Raw genomic sequence first — 21,651 nt, forward strand, 5'->3', positions numbered from 1 at the left:
TTCTTTGACTTTGTTTTGTGTTAAGTTTATCACTTTTATGCTAGAGTAAGGTGAACTTACATATCAAAAAAAATGTTTTGAGATTGGTGTTTCCCTAATTATTTGTTCAGCAGACTTACAAAATGTGAGTAAAATTAAATGCAAATGCTGCCACTTTACAAAGGCTTGGAATGAGTTTTATATGTCAGCTAATCAAGTAGTTAAGCACATACTTCAGTGTGGAGCAGTTTGGTTTTGCTGTTCTGTGTAAACAAGTGTAATGAGCTCTGGTTCTTCTGTTGGAATGGAATGCGTGAGTGTTTAGCAGTGGGCCAGGGTTCAAACACTGAAGGAAATCCTCTGCTTTTTGTCAGAGGCCTTGTTGACATCATAAACTGGACTAGATATTCTGCTTTTCCTTAGAATTGAGATTTTGATCTTTGCTCTTCCCAGAAGAGAGAGGCACAAGAGACATCTGCATATGGTTTATGAATATTAAATTTATTACAATAACAGTTTACAGTACAAGGCACATACTGATGACTTACAATCAGCTTGCAACACTTGTAACTAAACAGCTGCATAAATTAATACGGGTGCATCATGTACAAGTTGGAGGGAATGCTTTGTTCTGTACAGCTAAAACTCCAGTTTAATTCTCTTTAAAAGGCAAAGATGGTCCTAATTTACCAGTTTCATTACTTCCTTTTCACTGTGCAGAACAGAGGGTAGGAGATCCTTGTGATAGATGAGTGAAAGGTGAGGTGAATGGAAGGAATTTTTTTGCCTCAAAACACTTTGTAACTGCAGTGCAGCTCATTTGGTATCAATATAAGTAGTTTTTATACAAAACCAGTGTTTAAAGTATGGCTACTTGCTGAGCTACCTGATAAATATTGGTTACTTTACATGTTTTCACATGGGTATGTAAAAGAAAAAAAAAAATTGTATAAATAAATTAAGTCAGTTTCTCACTATTTCAACCACTCAGCTAAATAGAAATACTAAAAAATGAGTGTAGCATAATAAGATACTCAAACCAGTACACCATGTAACAAAAATGTAATGAGGACTAAACTGCCTTTAAAGTTCAGCACTTACAGAATGAAAACATGGATGTATTTTATCTTTGTGTTATTCAGGAAAAGAAAAGCCTTTTAAATCTACATTGCTTTTTGTATCTGCAAATAATTCTAAAAATTTTCATCCTCTCTCAGTATCTTGAGATTCAAAGCATGTTGTCATCATGTTCCAGCTATTGCAGTGCTTGTTTGTATCAGGGCTTCCTGGCTGATTTAATTCACTAGAAAATGTGACATTTCTTGAGAAGTCTCTCTGAAACCTCCCAGAGAGGCAATATCTGTCCTGTGTCAGTGTCTTAAAAATGACAAATTTTTTTTGTTAGCTGAACACCTGTCTGAAGAGGGAAGAAATTGGGTAGGGTTTTCTCCTTTATTTCCCACACTTCGCTGTTGGAAACAGCAAATACCTCATTTATCTTACATTGACATTTCATGTGTATTTTTTCAGTTAATGAACTCAGAAAATTTAATTTTTAGAAGTAGTTTTCAAATACACTTGAGGCATGAGCTACAAAACTATTTCTCATGAGGAACCGTCCAGTAAGACAGGTTTATTATGTTTTTCTAGTGGCAATTAAAGAACATATTCCCTTTCTAAATATAGTTCAGGAGTCTGTAGTTCTCAAAGAACACTCCTTGTCCCTCTTAAGTTATTTCCTTATTGGAAGTTGGGCTTGAAACTTAAACTCAAAAGTCATTAGCCAGAGTGGAAGAGGAAGTGGAAGAGACCTTTCTCCAGGTACACATAAGGGGAAAACTTTGGCAGAGGTGATGAAAATATTTTCAGAAGGCAAACACAGCATCCCTGCTCTCCTCTCACCTGGCAAGTTCTTCATACCCAGGTAAACTCCAATGGGTTCCTTAATGCCCCCTGCTCTGGGTGCACAGGGAACCTTGGCAAGTTTAGCAAAGGGATACAAAAGAGACTTTTATCCTCTATTTTATTTTACTTTCATCATAATCTATATGTCGGAATAAAAGTACAACGCAGGTTTGTGCATGAATGATGCCTGGTTGGGTTTATCTGCACTTCCAGTGCAGCAGAACTTGTGTCCTCCAAGGGACAGGGCAGGTGCAGCCAGGCTGAAGGGCAGCTGCATTTGGGGAGCACGTGTGAAGAGCTTAGTATGGAGTTAATTGGTGTGTCAGTGCCTTGAAATTTAATATAAATTGTTCTGATGAGAATCAGTCCTGCTGAATTCTGCTCAACTTCTTCCTAAGAAAAAAAATTCCTCTCCTTTTCTTCTTCAGCTTGAAAACCCAATGCAGTCACATTATAATATGAGGAGGAAAAACCCACAGGCTCCAGCAAATTTTAGGTGTGAAATTAACTGTAAAAAAAAAAAAGTGAAGTGAAGCAGAGAAACAGAACTTTAAGATTCCACTTTTTGGCATGAGAACTCAAAAAGATTCATTGTTGGTCTGTAGTTTCTTTAGGTCTGCCAGGACAATGATTGGTTATGGAAACAGTTCAGTAAGTGCTGGCAACTTGAGTGCTTGTCAAGTTAACTCATGATGAGTTTTTGTGGCTCGAGTGGATCTAAAGGAAAGTGAAGCCTAAAACATCACAAAAAATGCTTTTGCAGTATTTTTAATGCAACAAACAGTAGAAATTGTTACCACTTACAAAACAGAGGAAATGAAATGAGGGCCAATGCTACCAGCTGTGTGTGCTGGTGTGTGCAGAGCTGTGCTGCTTAGCATTTTTCCTCTCCCTCTGTCTACTCCACCACAAACCTAGGGAACTTTCTACTTTTGTTTTCCTAGTTTATAAACCCCTGCGTTACTCGAGTAATGTATGGCTATCAGAAATATTTGTGCATTTTCCCATGTAGTTGAAGCAATTAGAGAACCTTAGAAGCGAATACGACATTGCCCGGTACGAACGATCACACGGAGGGAGATACGGGAGCACTGCCACACACTGGGGGTCTACACCTAATCCTGCCGTGCCTTGCTCGTCCTGGAGGGGCTGCTGCAGGCACTCGGTGCCACTCCTGGAGCAGGGATGTTCCCTCGTGTTCCAGAGTGAGTGCTCAGTTCAACCTGCTTGGAAGTGCACAGTAGATTTCATTGAATTGCTTGAATAAATTGCTTGGAGGCATCACCTTTCTGAGTGTTGTCAGTGGTGCAGCCTCTGTGGAAAACTCCGTTTGTTGTCTCAGCTGGGAAGGTGATTCTTTGCGGGGAGAGGGTGGGGAAAGTGGCATTTTGTGCTCCTCTTCCCTCCCCCCAGAACCAGGTTAGCTTATACTGTGTTCATGCGGATGTCTCCAAAGGGAATTTCTGTAGCTGTTTCTGGAGTAATGCTTTTCAGAATACGCTGTTGGAAAGAAATAATTATTAGAAATTGATTCATTTTAGAGGTAGTACATAACATGACAGCCATTTAGAAAGAGATTTATAATAAAATATGACTTGACTTTGACTTGCACCTCTTGAACTACTTAAGAATGTTTCAGGCCTGTGTTAGCACTATGAAGATGTGAAGTGCTATAGAAGTACAGGAGGTTTTTAAAAATTATTTGTAGCATAATTGGAATCAAAGCTTGGCAGATGTCATATTAATGCTTTAGGACTTTGCAGTTTACTTGGATACCCTAAGCCAACTAAACGTATTATTTATGAACTGGTATTTATTTGAACTTAAAAGAAATCCCAGTATTGTCGTTACAGATTTATGGCAGAGAAATCTTACTAAATGTGGGAGAGAAAAACAAGCTTTTCTTACAGATACACCCCAGGAAACCAGCCTTCCACTGCCTCGTTTGCTTGACTGGGGGATTTTGAGTGTCTGGCGTGAATTTTAGGAAGACTCTCAAGTTCAGCAGAGCTTAAAAAATTACTTGATATAACATTTTATAAGAATTTGTCAGCAGCCTCAGTAAGAACTGGGGAGATTTGTGAGAATGGGTAGAAGACAATTCAGCAAGCCAGAACAGCCAAGTCCCAGGAAAAAAATCTACTCATAATATTTTTAGGAATCACCTCCTTCCTAACAGTCAAACAGAAGCAACAGAGCATCAAGGATACCTCCTTAAGTGTCCCTGGGGTGATGACCAACCGATAGACCATGTAGATGGGAATGAAGATGATGGAGGAGGTTCCTATGCAGTAACCCACGACTGTGGTCCAGTAGGGATAATCATAATCAAAAAGCCTCAGCTCAGGAGGGTTGGACAGAAAGCTGCACGTGACGAACTGAAAGAGAGAAAGGGGAAAGTGTGAATACATGGATTTTGATGGCACACACTTTGGGGAGCTCTGTTTTCCAGTGTAGCATTGAAATAAGTAGAAAATGAGTAGGACTCAAGATTAAAAATATGTTGACACTGAAAAAATCCCAAATTACATTAGCGTAGCTTTAAAACAAAAAATCAACAACAAATCAGAAAACAAAGACCAAAAGGATGCTTCGATATTCTGCACACTGCACTGCTCTCTGTCAGAACAGGAAAAGGAAAAAATGTCATCTTGGTTACTACTGTTGGATCATTTTCCTGAGCATATCATTCATGGCTGAGAAATTTCTTAGGAAGCAACAAATACTTTCAGTTGAATATTACAGGAAAAATATTTGTGACTGTCCTTGGAAGGATTTCTGACTTTTTTCCAGAGTATCATCAGAAGCTCAGGATTACCAGCAAAAGTTCCGTACAGAAATGACATCCTACATCCTGAGCTTCCCTTATTTTAGGTTAGTTTTCACAGGGAATACAAATAGCTCTGCCTGGTAACCACATCCCCAGAGCTGTGTGCCTCTCTGTTTATTTTGCTGGTTTAGGATCACAAAGAGGACAGAAGTATAAAAATTACTGTGCTGTGACATTTTTATTTATAGACTTCTCTTTCTAAGGTAATAAAATGAAAGTCTGTTGATTATGCCTTGATCATTACAAGTGCTTTGAATTCACTCTGTAGGTCTTAAATCTACTTTCTGTGCTTCATAAACTACATCTTGACCTGCTCTGCTCCCACTAAGGCCAATCAGAATAAAAGGTAGCGTGAACTCGTTTTGAATCAGGAAATGAACACTTTATGTTCAAATGGTATTAATAACACTGCCAAGCCAAACATTGGGACATATTTCCAAATCTGAATTATAGATTTATAATGGTTGTAATTAACTGCTGTAAATTTTAAGTGGAATATTCTAAAATTGTCTGTCAGCAGTTGCTGAGGCAGTATATTTCCTTATCTTGGTTTTCCTCCTCTGACATTACGTTTCATCAGCTTTTATTGCTTCATTTTGCTGAGGTAAACATAAAGCAACAAAACAAAGTAAATTTGTTTAGCAGAGGGTGGGGGGGAGTTATTCAGAACCCAGACTTATTCAGCTAACTCTACAAAAATTCTTAAAACTGTGATTTAGTAACAAGATCTTGCAGCATTGTATTGGGTTTTTCACTAATTGAGCCTTTTTGGTTTAACAAAAATTGTTGCTAAAGTACTTCACAAGGGAATTCTGGAATTAAGCTTTTAGAAGTCTAAGGAGCTGCATTGTTCAGTGGTTATTTTCTTGTGCTGGAAAGAAAAAGCTCTAAAGAAAACTCACCAGAAGGAAGAGGGGACTAATTGCAACCCAGCAAACTCGCCAGTACCAGCCTGGGGCAGAGCCCAGCATTTCTTTCACATCATTGCAAAACTGGGTGATGCCTGTGGAGACAAGTGGGAGGAGAGGGATGACAGCAGATCTAAGTTTTTCTTAAGTAGATGCTCAACACTAGAGCAAGTAAATTCAGAATCTATCACAGAAGACCATTTTGTTCCTGTAACTCTTAATTTTATTAAATCCTTAATTATTCTGAATTGTACCTCCTGTTACTTTTAGATGTCTGTGTACTTCTATCAGAGAGCAATTAATACTAAATCTCACTGGTTTAGTTATCAGTGAATTTGTAAAAAGCTTTTGTAAACTTTTTTCTGGAGACATGGGTGATCTTGTCTGCAGAAACTGAGGCAGTGCAGAGCTGCAGGAGCTCAGGAGTTTGGGTCAGGGGTGTTTGGATGTACCATAGAACCAGGACACAGCCACTGCCTCCAGGAACACGACGGTCAGGACAGCTGGACCAGTGGCGTATTCTTCAAACAGCTTCACCACATACGCTCCTCCCTGGAAAAGAGATCAAACTGTCAAGTGTCCCAAGGATCCAGTGATGGGAATCCTGCCCTTCTGCTGGTTGGTACTGCCTTTGGCTGGAGCAGAGCATTCACAAGTGGGAAATTCACCCAGTTCTGTCACTCTGTTTCTGCCAGGGAAATCCTGGTGAGCTGCTCACTCTCTGTGGACATCGCTCACCTGGGGGGCTGCCATGCACAGAAGCTAAAATCTGCTGGCACTTCTGGCTGGATTTTAGTGAACAAATGGGATTTTACATGATGGCTTTTTGCATGCCCTCTTCTTTCTTCAACAGGAATCATAGCTACTGAACAGGAAATAAATAAAGTGTTACTTTGCTTTCTTTCCATTTGGGATCTAGAACCATGAAGGAGGAGACCTCTTGCAGAGGAACTCAGCATCCTTGTACAGCAAACACTTCACATGAGAAGGAAATTACACATAAATGAGCAAGTGGAGCAAAACATGGCAGGAAAGCCAAATATTTCTTTCCTTTTCCGTTATAATCACTGATTCAAAAATTGCTTGTCATGAGAATGAAATCCACAAGCCCCACAGGAACTATTTGGTGTGACTAATGATGATTTCTGCCTTGAAACAATGAGGAAGATCCAGGAAATCCATTACTAGAATTTTTTTTTTTAAATTCAAAAACATTTTAAACATTGTGAAGATTATAATAATTATCCATGTTATTTTTAAACATGGAGCTTTTTGGAACAAGAAGTAAACCACATAAGAAATATGGCTGGTTGTCTGCTGACTGATGAGCAGCATCATTTGTGATGTGTAGCACATCATGAGTTGCAGTAGGATCATTTTGCAGCATGTTTCCTAGTAAGATACTCTTCACATTTATTCCAAGTAATAGGTATCTAATACATAAAGAAAACAGGCTGGAGATTCAGTCTGGTTTCTTGAAACTCTCTTCAAAAATTTCTGCCCTCCAAGGTGTCGTTGGCAGGAAACTGCCAGTGAGGGAGGCTGAGGGTGGGTGAAATACTCACAAATGTCAGGGTTGCCAGTGACCCCAAAAAGCAAACGATGGTCAGACCAAGGACAAACAATTCCCTGCGTTTGCCCCAGACATGCGGGAATTCATCCAGGACTCCAGTAATCACTCCCTCTAGTCCTGCAAACTGAAAAGCGTGGAAAAATCACTGGCAAATAGAGGTTACCTGCTTAAAATTATGTTTCAGCATTACAGCATTGGAACACTGGTGCTTTGTTCTGCTGTAGAGTTTGGTGTGGGGTTTTTTAGACAAGTCTTTCCTCATAACTTTTTAAAACCCTTTAGGGATTTAGTGTTCAAGTATTTGTGGGAATGCACTGTCATCCAAAGAGAGTCCTGTGCTACAGGCACCAGAATGTGGAGAAGTGGGAGGAGGTTCAGTAGGACTAAGACTGTGGAATCAGCTGAGTTCGGCCCTGATGGAAGGAGCTGATTCTCCACCTGTAAAATCAGACTCACATGGCAGTATTTTAGTATATCTCCAGTTCCCACCTTTTAAATCCAATTTGTGTGAAAAAACTCCAGATTTTCATAATTGCTTTATAAGTTTACAAGCAAGAAAGGAGCCTGGAAGGCTGCATTCAACCAGGAGTGTGTGAATCAAGTGCTTTGCTTGTATTTCAGGGTCTTATTGTCACAGTATGACAGTGACAAATCATTTGATTGTATTTAAACCTGTTTAGATAAAACTTGGAGCAACAGTTGCTGTCTTACAGAAGGCACCTGGAGCTGCTGCAAACCCCTCAGTGCCAGTGCAGTGTTTGTAATTCTGTTTCTGTGGTGTCTGAGGGGTTCGGGCTGTACCCTGAGGATCCCCCATGCTGGCTACTCACCGTGCTGTCTAACCCCAGTGTGAGCAGCATCAGGAAGAAGATGATGGCAAAGAAGGTGGAAGCAGGCATGTTTGCAATGGCCTCTGCATACGTGATGAAGAGCAGGCTGGGTCCTGCATCAGAGAGTTGGGGTCATTGTTAGCCAGTACTGCTGAGGGAAGGACAGGCTGGTGCATGGTGTCTCCCAGGGGAAAACTTCTTCCCCCAGGCTGTTTTGCCACGAGCAGTTAGCACCACATTTGTGAAGCTGCAATCTGACTTTTGTACATGGTATTTATGCACTGATTTTTTAGCTGTACTGTATAACAGTGCCCTTATAAAGTCAGTATCCTGAATAATATGGTAAATATTTCTCATAATTTGAGCTGCTCTCAATCTAGAAGTTAATATACAAATATATTCTACCTTAGAAGCAGTTTGAGATGTGCATAAAACGTTAACCTACCAGTGTCTTTGGCAACCTCTGACACATCCTCGTTCCTCATCTCAGCCATGTATCCCAGCACGGTGAAGATCACAAATCCAGACACAAAGCTGGTCAAGCAGTTCACAGTGCTGGTGACCAAAGCATCTCTGCAACAGAAGACCTAACTCACATCAGGGAATCTACATCTGCTAGAGAGGATTTACAGCCTCTTGGTCTACAGTCTGGACAGACTCCTAGAAAAACTAGGGGAATACAGGAAAAAAACAAGCAGCAGATTTGAAAGAAAGAGGGAAAAACCCAACAACCCGTGACTACTTTTTCTTCACAAATCCATACAGATGCTGTAACATCAGTCTGACACTGGATTGAAAGCTGGCTGTATCCTGGTGTTTTAAAAGAATAGGAATTACTACATGAACATTAAAGAATTGAGAATTTCATTTACAAGTTAGAAATGTAATTTTTTTAAGGTAACAAGGAAGCAACTATAAATTGCCTTTCTGCTCAAGACTATGAAATCATTTCGCAAGTGACTACTGAGATTAAAGAATTACAATGTGATGGTTTGGCAGGGATTTAGTCCATTTTGTTGTAGCAGGTTTCTACACCTTAGACCTCTTGCTATACTTGGTAAAAATTACCTTACTTTAAGGTAGGGAACCAAGGAGAAATGCTTCAGATTGCAGGTTCTTGCAGCAAGGATTTCTGTTCTGTTACACTTCTGTCTGATTTCTATGTACACAGGTTTGATAATTCAGTGCCCTTCATCAGTACAGTACCCTGTTTCTTTTTCATAAATACCCACAGTTGCATTTTTCAACTCGATTTTACTTATAGAATAAGGTAGAACTCACTGGTAGCAGTTGTTGTGGAATTTGTTGTAGCTGGCATAAGCCAACAGGACCCCAAAACCTGGTCCCAGGGAGAAAAAAATCTGAGCTGCTGCATCCACCCAAACCTGAAAAATATTGAAGGCCAAGAAAAAATGACGTGAAACTGATTGAATGAGTTTGGCATATTCAGAATATCACTTAGGTTTACAAAGGGGTGTTTCACTGCTCTGCCTATGTCCCAGTCCTGCTCTAACAGACACTCTGTTAAGAGAGATGTTGAAATATGAATGTTTATTGTAGATCTGTTGTGGCTGTTGCACTTCTGACAGCATCTTAGATTAAGTCAGTGAATTGCCTGTAATCAGTTCAACACAAGTTTTGCAGTGTACAGAGAACTTTCTATCCATGATTTTGCAGCCTTCCAAGTCTTCTTCCAAACTCTGTGTGCTGTGGAATAGTCCTGTGTTTGGCAATGTGTCCTCCAGGCTGTGTCGACTTTTTCTAGATTTATGGAAATACATTTGACAGTGTGGATGCAGTTCTGGTTCTTGGGGCTCAATTCAGCTTTGTTGTAGCTGTGACAGATGCAAGTGTGATGATCTTGTTATGAAAAGCATGTTGTACTTGAAAAGTGGCACAGCCCTAATGAGTAATGTTCTAAAGTACAATATCAGCTCTCTTTCTGAAGGTGAAAGTCCTCATTCATTTATTCTCTTCTGATTGAAACATGGAGTTCATTACAACTCATTTCTAATATTCTCTCCCATCGTGTGAGGCCATCCTGTATCATCCAGACAGAGCTCTGTCATCACCCAGCACACAGATTGCAATCTGCTGTCCTCACTCCAGATACATCCAATACAATATCAATGCCCTTTATTGCTTTTGCAGAAGATGTGGTTCCTTATTGGAGATGCTGCTTTATCAGACTGGTGTCTTTTCATTTCCTCTTTATTCAAAACTCTCCATATCAGCTGGGCAGCAGCAGACTTGCAAACATTGGAATTTTTTAATCTTTGTGTTTGTAGTATTTATTGCTTTGGGGTTATTCCATCACCCTCCTCACCAGACACTTTCACAGGCAGTGAAGTGAGCACAGCCTTGAGCCTGATGGATTGCTTGTCACCCACAGAATTCAAGGCTGGATCAGATACTGGAGGGCCTAGGGTTTGTTGGTTAGGTCAGTTTGTCCTCATTCCTCCTTTCCTTTCAAATTTTGGTGGTGTATGCAGGCCTGACTGATTTATTCCTGCTCCACAGGCACTTACATGAGTTACTGAGTCAGGGTTTAGTTGGTGTCCATGGTCTCATCTGCCAAAGCTTGTTACAGGATGGAGATAGAAGTTTCTGCTCCAGTAACCTGCACTATTTAAATAGGGGCAGCTGTGGACACTGTAGGTCTGTACTGGTTCCCTTAAGCCAAAAAACTGCAGCTCCACTACTTGTTAGGGTTTAATAAATTCAGTTTGCTCAGTGTGACTCACTTCATTGCGGTGTAGGAGCGCTCAAAGCTTCTCACTCAGTGCCAGCCTGGTCACCGTTTTCCTGGTGGAAGAGTGTTTGGTCGCTTGTTTTCTTCTAATCATATCACTCATTCTGTTCAACCACTGAATGGGAAGTCTGCCTTTAGTTCAAGCTAAATTGAGGGTGGACTCTAATCTTTAAAATTCTTTATAATCATGGAAAGAGCATGGAGTCAGGCTTTTAAGTCCATGCTAAGACATCTGTTCAGTCATGCTCTATGTACCTGTGCAGATACACACATGGATAGGCTGAAAGCAAATCTCTACGCTTCTATAAAGTTTTTTACCTCAGTGGCCAGGAGTTTCTGCCAGTCAGGTTTCAAGTAGTAGAGGACACCTCTCCAAGCCCCAGGCAAAGTTGCACCTCTCACTAGCAGGATGAAGAGGATGATGTAAGGGAACGTGGCAGTCACCCAAACCACCTGTGAGGGAACATGGTGAGAGAGCATTTACCGTGGGTAGAAAGTTAACAGGGATAATAAGAATTAGTTAATTATATTATATCTCTTAGCATTTATAGCATCTTCACTTGAGCTTCTCTGCAGGTCTCTGAACAGGCAGTTTGCATATTTGTCCCTTTTCCTTGGCAGGGTTGTTCCTGCCCAGAGAACAGTGGTGTCACTTATTTTTGTCTTTTATTGCTTGGATAAGAGTAGCAATCACTGTACAACAAATATATCAGCCCATAATCCCTGTCATGAAAACAACCTGAGATAATCCCCTGACATTTAATTGGCTCAGGTAGAACTGCCTCTAGACTGCACTGTACCAAGATGATGTGTCTTGCTTTTACATCACCTTGCCTGATGTTTTGACCCCTTTCCAGATGCTGAAGTACACAATGGTGAAGATTAACAGCAAGCAGAGGGTCAGTTGCCAGCTAATGCCCCCCAGGTCATCCAGTCCATCAGACCTGTGCACCTGCAGAACCTGGCGGCTGCAAGAGGAAAGAAGAACGCAGTAGAGAGAATTTTTTTAACAAATGCTTACATTAAATGTGCATTTAACTGTCCCTTACTGTGGTCTGAGCATTACAAGGAATCCTGAGGCCTTGATCAGCAGCCTTCAAAGTCATGACATTTTGGATTCATTCTATTTTAATTAAAAGTTTGATATTAACAGCATACCAGTGATGGTAAGTGACAGCAGACAGCGACTGGAAAGCTCCCAAAATGCAGAGCAGCCCCCCATACACACTAAGCTCATACCCACTACAAGAACTCAGTGATTTGAAGAGGGTACCATCAACAATCAGCCCTGCTGCCCTCTGAAGAAAAGCTTGCTGGTGTTCCAGCAGTCTGGCTAACACCATCATCCTCACTTACATGCACTTACGTATAAAATTCTTCTGCAGGAGAGATGGAGTGCAGGGACCAGCTGACGTTGTCCTTGCTGAAGTAGTTGGTGCAGTTTCCTGTGTTCCAGGGATTTGTGCAGCTGGTCCAGGGCAGCTCCGCCGTGAAGGAGGAGATGAGGTAGTAAAAAGCCCAAGCCATGATGGTGTTGTAGTAGGAGGCTACGTAAAGATCTATGATACAGATGGCAAAGCCAATTCCTGGAGAGGCAGGAAATAATTGCATTCAGACAGTGTAAGTTTTAGGCCAAAAAAGAAAAGGAATTGGTTATCACATCAAGTACCATTAGTAACTGTCTAAGGCAGCTCTGCAGGAGGAACGCACACCCTCCCAAGTGTTTACAACACTGGCATTTCTTGTGGCTTCAGAAATACTCTGATTCCAGCAAAGCATCCTTAATCAAAACAGAACATGGTTATAAAGGGGGCTTTTCCCTGTGTTCCTAAATTTCTGCCATCTAGAAATAGTCACCTTGCAGTCTCAGTAAATAAAAACACAAGACCAGAGCTATAACACTGGGAACAAGAGATACTTGTACAACACTGGGATATAGAACAGTTCCTTTTATTCTTTGTTTTTAGACTTGGTCAGCTTCTATCTAATCCAGTTGAGTTGCATCCTGTATGTGTATACACGAGTACACACACACGTGCAGGTGTAGATGGAGTTTTAGGAAAGCTTTCTTCATAAAGCCAAAATCTTGTGTAGAACAAGCCTTACTTGGCTTTATGAGATTTTCTTTTTTCCCCACGAAATGTCACCTTTATAGGAATATTTTCCAGTTATTCAGAAAGTTCCATTTCCCTTTGTTACCTTTGAATATAGGACATATTTTTCTCCAAATGGAAATACACCCATTCCTGTGGTACTGTCCTAGTGCTAATTCCATATAGAAGAGAGGAATCCCTCCAAAGATGGCCATGATTGTGTAAGGAATGAGGAATGCTCCTGCAAGAGAGAAGGCAGATGATTGTAACTCTTCATAGACTTCGCTTCCAACAGCAGTCCATAAACAAGAGTTCCTTCTATTCCACAGGGAAAATGCATATCCCCTCCCTAGCCAACACACCACTGAATTATTGTGGGATTTCTCATAAGAGTAACTACTTATCAGTGAGAACAAGAAGCAACACTCAGGCCAAACTTCTCACATTTCTGTGACACAGGATTCACCAAGACTCCACTGGCTGCAGTAGGTACAGCTGTGAGATGGGCTACAGGTAAAATAATTAATTTCTCCAGTAAAATGCCTTTGTTACATCAGAGAGACAAAAGTCCTTTCCAAGATCTCCTTGATTAGATTTTAGATTTATACTTTGGCCCTTATGTCAGTAAGTCAAAGGGCTAGCCTTCCTCAGAAGTCAGTTTAGACATGTTGGTTTATCAGATTTTAAAACACTCCTTGAGAAAGGGATTGAGTCGTTTGTGTTGGAGTGTGGGTCTGCACCTACTTGGCTCTCGGCTTCTGGTTGTGCTGAGATTTTTAAATCTTCCTAACTAACTTTTCTGTCATTATCTTATCCCAATATTTAGGTTTTTCAGTAAATAATTTCTCCCTGGTCATTTGTTATACATGATATTTTAAAAGCCACTAAATCATCCATTTATAAACCAAGAAATTCAGCATTAAGGAACAATGAACAGGACTGAGCACTGACCTCCTCCATTTTGATAACAGATATAAGGAAATCTCCACACATTTCCCAGATCCACTGCATATCCAATGACAGAGAGAAGAAAGTCAATTTTTTTACTCCAGGTCTCTCTGTCCTCCAGCTCCATCAGCTGCTGCTGAGCTTCGGCCCCGCAGGTGGTGGATGTGGTGGTTGTGGTGGTGGTGGTGGCTGCTGGGGCCATGCCCTGGGCATCCTCCATCTCTCCATTGCAGGGAACGGAGCTCTGAACCCCTGAATAACCATTTGAGATCTGAGCTGCCTCCCCCTTATCCCCCTGGCTGGAGTGGACTTTGTTGCCATCCTCCACCAGCCGTAGGGCAGATTTAGGGTTCCTGACCACAAGTCCGTTCTCTTTACAATCATCTCCTTTGCTACAGTCTGAGAAATCTTTCTTGGAAGTCAGGGGCTCTGTCTCATTCCTTGTGGCCTTTTTTTCCATTTTTGCTGAGATTTGTTCTGGTCACTTGCAGACAGGCAGCACCACAGGGTCCCCTCGTGGTTTGTCTTCCCACACCTCTATTCCCAGCACTTTTAGAATTCCTCTTCCATACTTAAATCCATCAGATTGAAGGCACAAGCACCATCTAAGAAATGAAAAAGAGTTGAAAATCCATTACAGACTTTACTGGTGCTGGTAACTTTCAAGTTACAGTCAGCAGATTCTGAGATTAAAATACAGAGGTAATTAACCATCACAGCATGCAATGTGAATCATGGAGCAGATAATCTGGGATTTTGTCCAGAGAAAGGCAGGAAGAAATCATCCTCTTTGACAGCAGAACCTGGTGTACCTTGATTACATCGTCTCAGGAGGATCTGCTGGGCTTTGTGCATTGCTGGACACCTCACACACAGTCACAGTCCTGCTGTCTTCTGGTGTCACCTTCTCCCTCTGAACACTGTTGGACTCCCAGTTTGCAAACTGAAGCAGAGTTTAGTGTGACTTTTATTTTCATTTTCCTAAGTTCATCCTGTGACTCATCCACTCATCGTGTGGCAATTTCTAGATTGACCCGGTATGAAGGGAAAAGAATTCATTAAACAAATATGAGACAACCGTGGGTGTAAAAATTACATTTCATGACCACCTTTCTTCAGAAATCCCACAGTGTCTGCTCTGTTTAGCAGCAGATGTAGAAGGCTTAAATGAAACTTCAGAAAAGTATTTAAATCTCAGTGGTTTTGCATCAGCTAACTGTTGAGGCTCAGTCAACACTAATAACAAGAAGAAGAGATCATAAAGTTCAGTTTGATTCTTTTGATTAAGAACTAATATGTGAGTCTAGAGGACAAAACTTGTCTGACTCCCTGGGCAAATAAAAGCATCTTCCATTCTGTTTGGATCTGCTGACACTGTGGTTCCAGCTCTGGGAAGGGTGGTGGGCACTACTCTTGTGCTCCTACCCACTGCCAGCAAAAAAAACAGGCACTGGGAGGATCCCTGGCTTCTCTGCCCTCTTCATGTGTGCTAAAAACAGAATCCAAGGGAATAAACCATCCTGAAATAAAGTATAACACAATTAACTTTTCATGCAGAACAAAGAGAGAGAGTTGTGATTCTGTGAGCAGGTTATGTTTTGATTTCTGCTGATTTGTTCACATAATGTAAACACCCAGCTGCCTTTACCCAACAAAACCTTGGAACAGGAGCTGATCCCCTGTGCTGTAAATTCCCCAGGGCAGTAACCCTGCTTTATTGCTAGCAAAGAGTCACACAATCTACACCGTGCCACCACAGATTAAATTATTTCAATTACATCTAATTTTTCCTTTTCAAAACATTTTATCACAGTATAACTGTCATTGTCACATCCTAGCAGAAAAAATAAGCATTATTTCACTTTTAACTGCAGGAAAAACTAAAGCAGGGAAGGAAGATTATTTGTTTATTTCTAGAATTTGCTGATTATCAGAGCTATTAAAACTCAAGTTTTTCCCAGCTTTCCACCTTTTGCAAGGATAGTTTGTTAAACCTCCTCTTAACATTTCTCAGTGCAAGCAGAAAGAGAAGGAAAATTATTTAGCTGCAGAGTGAACAGGAGGATGGTCTTGAGATAAAAGTCACTTGAAGATGTTATTTATAACCTTCAGAAATCTTTAGTTCTCCAGGCTTACATTCTGTCTCTACCCAAAGAATCTCCTTTCCATCATACAGCAAGCAGTGCATCATTAATGTGAATTCTTACAAGAGCAGGTGCTTTGCTGCCGTTAATTAATCCACAAAGACTGAAACATCTTCAGAGCTCCAGAGAAAAACACCAGGGCAAAGAACAGGAGGTTCTGTTTTACCTGCAGGACTATAAAATCTGAACGTCTTTGGAGTCCAAAACCTTCCAAATGTCCCAAAGGAGGTTATGGAGATGGAAACAGCCCTGGTGGCCACATAGAAATCCAAGGAAAGGCCACAGCCAATCCTCCCCTTGTATGGTAAATACCAGGTGGGAGTATGGAAAAGTAACCTGAGCCCTTCTGGACTTTACTCCTCTCACTCATAAATGGGAACACAGTAAAGGATGTTGATTTAACTGCATTATCTCATGGGACTGACTTTTCCATACCTGAGGCTTAAACTCTCACTGTGTTTGTAAAACACTTTAATTCTGCACATTTTTCAGTGCTTTCTTTACTGAGGGGAGGTCAACGATTTTTGTTAATTTCCAAGATCTGTGACAACCAGGATTGTTGTCCATCCAGACCTAAGCTCCTTCTCCTGGAGACTACAGGGAAAAAAAATACCATGTTATTTGAACTACTTCTGTAGAATTTTCAGTAGTTCAAGCCTCATATATGCAAAATTACATGTGAATTTTCAGGGGCTTCAGCTGAAAGTTGAACAATTTCTTTCTGAAAAAGGAATTACAGCTCATCAGCTGTCCTGGGAAATCTCTGGAGTGATGGAGTTCACGGCTACCCAGTGGAGTTCACAGGGGCATAGTTGGCACATGAAAACAGAACAGTTTCAGATAATCTCATTACACTGTAAAAAATTGTGGGAGAATGTACTTTTTTCTTTGCTTTGCTACAAATCAAGGAGAAAAAAAAATACTTGAAGGCACTGTGACCACTACAAAGAGTGTAAAGAGCTGCAGAGAGAGCTCTTGGGGTTGCGAAATATGCTCAGACACCAGGGAAGACATCCAGGGGATAATGACCCCAAGAGTGAAAGATTTTGCCCACCTCAGCCTCCCCTTCTTCTCTGCACAGATCCCTAATTCAGGTGCTTGAATGATGACAGCAATGATTCCAGAAATAAGAGTTTATTACCTGTTTTCAATCTGAGCTGCCACAAAGGTTGCTGTTACATAACTGCACCTTGGCTCCTTATCACCCCCTAATTAGCTGCAGGAAAAAAAGAGGAGATAGAAAAGGGAAGAAGACAGAGCTCTGTGCTTTCGTTTCCTTTTGATCTGTGTTTGGTAGATGTGACTTTGCTCCCCTGGGAGGCCCTGGTGCCTCTGCAGCAGCCCTGGGCAGAGGTTGTTCTGCAGGGCAGCTCCGTCCAGGAGCACGTGGAAGGTGCCAGCCCTGGGAATGTCACCCTCCCTGTGCAAAGGGTGACTAAAGAGGAGTGACCCTGGGGCATGCAGCATGTCCTCCACAGCTATTCCAGCTTTGTTGGAAGCACTGGGATGCATAATTGAGGACATGTGTTTCCACACGCTGGGCTGCAGCCACCAACGCAGTTCACATCGGCCAAGCATTAATTAAATTATATTTATTTATCTCCCACACTGAGCTGAACTTGAACCAACACTGTGGATGTAAAATCCCTGCATATTCCTTGATGCATAAATCCGGCTCTTTCACGTCTACCAGAGCAATCCTCGAGGAGCATCCCTGGCCTGGGGCCCGGTTCCTCCTGCTCAGCTGAGGGAGCATCCCCAGTTTATTTCTGGAGGCTCGCAGTGACCTCTCGTGGCAGTGCGGGAATCCCTCCCCTTTCATGCTCTGCCACAGAGCAAACAAGTCTTTCCAGCACCTCAACAAAGTGATTTTCCTGCTCTCGGCACTTTTAAAAGGAAGAATTGACTTTTAATGTGTCTGGGAGAGTAAAGCAATCGGGTTGAGGTGCAGCAAAGAGCAGATGCTTCAAGCGAGGCAAATCTCGAGTCACCGGGAGGTTGCTGTGTTTGAGGTGGGGCTGCGGTGCCTTCCCCAGCACTCGCCCACCCCCTGTGCCTCCCATTTTAACTCTCTCAGTCGCAAATGTTGTTAATTTCTATATATTTCACTTCACACAAATGGTGTTCTTATTTCTCGTGCTAATTTTATGAAAGCGGAGAAGCAGCACTCGCTGGGCCACAGCTGCATTCCTGCAGGAAAACTCAGGTCCCACCTTCCCTCCCACTATTCTTCCATCCTCCTGCTTCCGTCCCTTCACATGCAGGCACTCACAGGGAATTGAAACACTTTGAACCTCAAGACAAAGAGTCAGCCCAGGGTGTTGGCAAACAGAACCAAACACTGGGATGATTCCTGTTAACTTGACCTAAATCTCACGTTTATCACAAAGAATTTAAGATGGTTAAGGTTACAGCTGCCTGACTCACATGACACCCTGCAGCTCACACAGGCAGTTGTGCGTAAGTGGAAGGAGTCCAAGGATGTTACTTTTATCTCAAATATCAAGCAAGAAGCTTGTATGACAAGATAGGAATCATTCACCCCAGGCAGGAGAGGGCTGTGCTGTTTGCTTGGACCTGTTCTCACCTCTGAGCCACAAATGAGCCAGAGAGGCTTCGTGTTTTTCCTGAGTTTGCACAGTTCAGGAGCAACACTTAAATCAAAGTATTACAGAATAGATGTCCCCATACTGTGAGATCTTGTTAAAAAATAAACCTTTCAGCCAATTAAATTGCATTGCTCTCAATTATGATGAATTTTACTTGCTGTGTGTCATACACGAGTCATATTTAGTTTCCTAATGCGAAAAAAAATAGTGCTTTTTGATGTTGAATGTGTTCACTTTTATTGATTTCTTTAAAAAATGATTACCTAGGATGTCCTTTCCTATTAGCTCATTAGCAAGTGTGACAGTTTGTATTTCAGATTTCAAAACCTGTTATTCATAAATACTTGGGAGCCACAGAATTGGGGCATTAGGTGTAAAGCAGATCTAAGCTGATATCCAGACCATCCCTCCACAACATAGAATTGATTTATTTGGGGGATTTTTTTAGAAATTCTTTTCTAGTTGAAGAGAATCAAAATTGAATTTTGATAAAGAGTGAACAAAACCCACTGAAATTAATGGTCCAGTGAATTGTAACAGGTTTGATCCCAGTGCCAGTGATTTTAAATGTTACTCAGTTGGGTACTTTGGCACAGTGCTGTAACCTGGGAGTATTTTAGAGGAAACTTGCAGCATGAAGGTGACAAAATGGACCCTTTATGAGAATATCTGCAGAGCTCCAAGAGCTCCCTCACATTCCTGCTAAAGCAGAGTGAACTCAGCAAGTTGTGCTGGTGAGACAATGGCCCTGGGAGAGTAAAGAGCTGCTTCCCAAAGAGTGGCACAAGGAGAGGTTAACTCCTGTATTCCCAGATAAGGCTAAACGTAGGTAAGATGGGAACAGAGTGCTTCTGGCAGCAGCAGATTTGGGGAAATACAAACCTGCACTGGGAGTTTTATGTCACAATCTTGTCCCTGTTTCAGTCTGAAATTAAAAAGTCCTCAGGAAAGAGAGAGTCTTACCTTTAAAATTCTGTTGAGAAGACAGACACTGTACTGTAGTGGGAATGCTGCCAAACTGGTGTCAGTCATTTAAAGAACAGGGAGGAGGGGAACTGCATTTTTTTGGCTCGAGAGTGTCTGTGTGTAGTGCAAGGAAACAGATAAGCTTGGAGGGAATGATACTGCTTTTGTATTCTTCCTCAAATTATTTACATAAACTTGAAGGAAGAGTCATAACACAGCAAACATCACTAAATAAATCCATCCCTTAGTAACAGATGATGTTCCTCTGAAGGAGATTCGTTAATGGCTATCTCCAAATTACAGCTCTTAATTTGGGCTCCAAGTTCTACTCAAATTCTTTACAAAACATTTATCCCACAGGCAGGGTTCATTGGGTTCTCTCAGTTCTATAAGATACAGAGCTGCAAACACACAGGTTGGGAAAAGAGTTCAAACATGAGCATCAGGAAGGAGATCAGGACACAGAATTAATATTTCTTTAGGCTTTGCTACTAATGAAAACTCATCAGTTTGTATTTCCATGGAGGAAAGCAGGAAAGAACACAGTGCACATTTCCATGTGTGGGAATAAATTAGGGGGGTTATTAAATTCCAGTTTGGGGACAGTTTTTCTTAATTTAACCATCTGCAATTCATCATACTCTGTCCAATTAGAAAATGGTCACAACAGTCACTTGCTATGTGAGAAGTTTGCAAAGTATTATCCCAAAAAATTATGGTTAATTCACCATCAAAATCACCAGAAGATGCAGCCCAAGTGTTTGAGCCCTTCCCTGGTAAATGTCTGACAACCCACATTAAAAAAATACCACAACATTTTCAAGAATCCAAATCCATTAAATGCCTGATCCCTTTTCCCCCAGGCTTTCTTAACATATCAAAACATGTTTTCCTTGCCTATTTATATATTTAGTTGCATTGCATTCCTTAATTAAACTCCATATTTCTTAGCAAACTAACCCAGCAAACCAGTTGGTTTCAGTAAACGTGATTGACTATAAATACATAGGACATGCTCTTCAGATTTATTACTTGCAATAAATCTGTCCCATTGAGTTCAATAATTTACTGTGCTGGAACCATTTACCTTTTAAAATATAAATTAATATGGTTAATAAAGCTCACTTCACCCTTTCAAAATAAATAACAGCTTAAATTGCCTATTTTTTCTTCTTTTTTCCTTTGGATTCTGCTGCTTTCCTTCATTTTGCCTTGTAGTTTAATGCTTTTTTGTAAGCTTCAGATAACTTTACATCGGTAATGCAGTTATGTGGACTGCCAAAACTCTTAAGTTTAGATTGTCAGAACATGTTCTGCTACAGGCATTTGACTCCCAACATTCATAACTGCTGGACAAGTGCCATGACAGAGTAGAGCATGTAGCAACAGAAAAGAAATAAAAGACACTAAAAGTTTTAAAAACCCAAGGAAAACTAAAACTAAAATCAGGGTATCTTCTTTGCCCCCAAAGTTGTTAGATGCACAATGTTTTAAAAATTGTCAAAGACCTTAAAGCTGATTTAAAAACAAACAAAACCTAGAGTACAGATTTTAGCCTGTCATTAGTATTTCAGATTTTATAACCGAAGTGGAAAGAGACAACGAGGAGGGAAAGTTAATGAAACTCCAGTGTCTGCTGCTGCAGGGGGTCAGCTCTGAGGAGCAGCTGTCTCTGAGTCTGTCTGAATTTCATAGAAGTACTTCAGACATCGCTGTGTAAGGACAAAATTATAAAGTACCTGTGTTTGGGGTCGGTCCGAAGCACTGCCCTTGGAGAGATCCAAGCTCGAGTCCCCTTCACCCACATTTACTTCAGCCTGGGCAGCTCAGCCTGTGGGCAACTCAGCATCCTGGGGAGGTTTTTGTACACCAGTCCCCCTCACATGGTCTGATTTCCAGATAATCTGCTGCCAAAGAGCTCTTTAAGAATTTTTGCGTCACTTTAGTCAAATAAACTTTATGTTTCACCAGGGCTGCAGCTCAGTTTTCCTCCTAGAGGTGGGTGGCTACATTTGCCTGCTCTGATCGGGCGAGCAGGATCCAATGAAGGCAGAGGCAGAAGGAAGGGAAGCTTTCCTGGTAAGGGACAGCTTTGCTGGGTGTTGTTACAGCTC

At 41.2% G+C, this 21,651-nt stretch overlaps 1 protein-coding gene across 2 annotated transcripts; it reads right to left on the reverse strand.

Annotated features, from left to right (window-relative positions):
* Positions 1-459: 459 nt before the first annotated feature.
* Positions 460-21,635, reverse strand: SLC6A4 (solute carrier family 6 member 4). Of its 2 annotated transcripts, XM_019287624.3 has the most exons (15): positions 21,277-21,635; positions 14,631-14,842; positions 13,822-14,423; positions 12,977-13,111; positions 12,144-12,363; positions 11,607-11,745; positions 11,096-11,230; positions 9,307-9,410; positions 8,471-8,598; positions 8,026-8,138; positions 7,188-7,319; positions 6,075-6,174; positions 5,617-5,717; positions 4,095-4,262; positions 460-3,384 (listed from the first exon to the last, which is right to left on the reverse strand). In XM_019287624.3, the coding sequence occupies exons 3-15, from the start codon at positions 14,276-14,278 to the stop codon at positions 3,310-3,312; spliced, it is 2,007 nt and encodes a 668-aa protein (XP_019143169.3). In that variant the 5' UTR covers positions 14,279-14,423; positions 14,631-14,842; positions 21,277-21,635; the 3' UTR covers positions 460-3,309. The 2 variants fall into 2 exon arrangements, with proteins under 2 accessions (XP_019143169.3, XP_010400710.3); XM_010402408.4 differs by lacking the exon at positions 14,631-14,842.
* Between the last annotated feature and the right edge of the window lie 16 nt (positions 21,636-21,651).

The sequence above is a fragment of the Corvus cornix genome, chromosome 19, assembly GCF_000738735.6.
Source record: "Corvus cornix cornix isolate S_Up_H32 chromosome 19, ASM73873v5, whole genome shotgun sequence".
Classification (NCBI taxonomy): domain Eukaryota; kingdom Metazoa; phylum Chordata; class Aves; order Passeriformes; family Corvidae; genus Corvus; species Corvus cornix.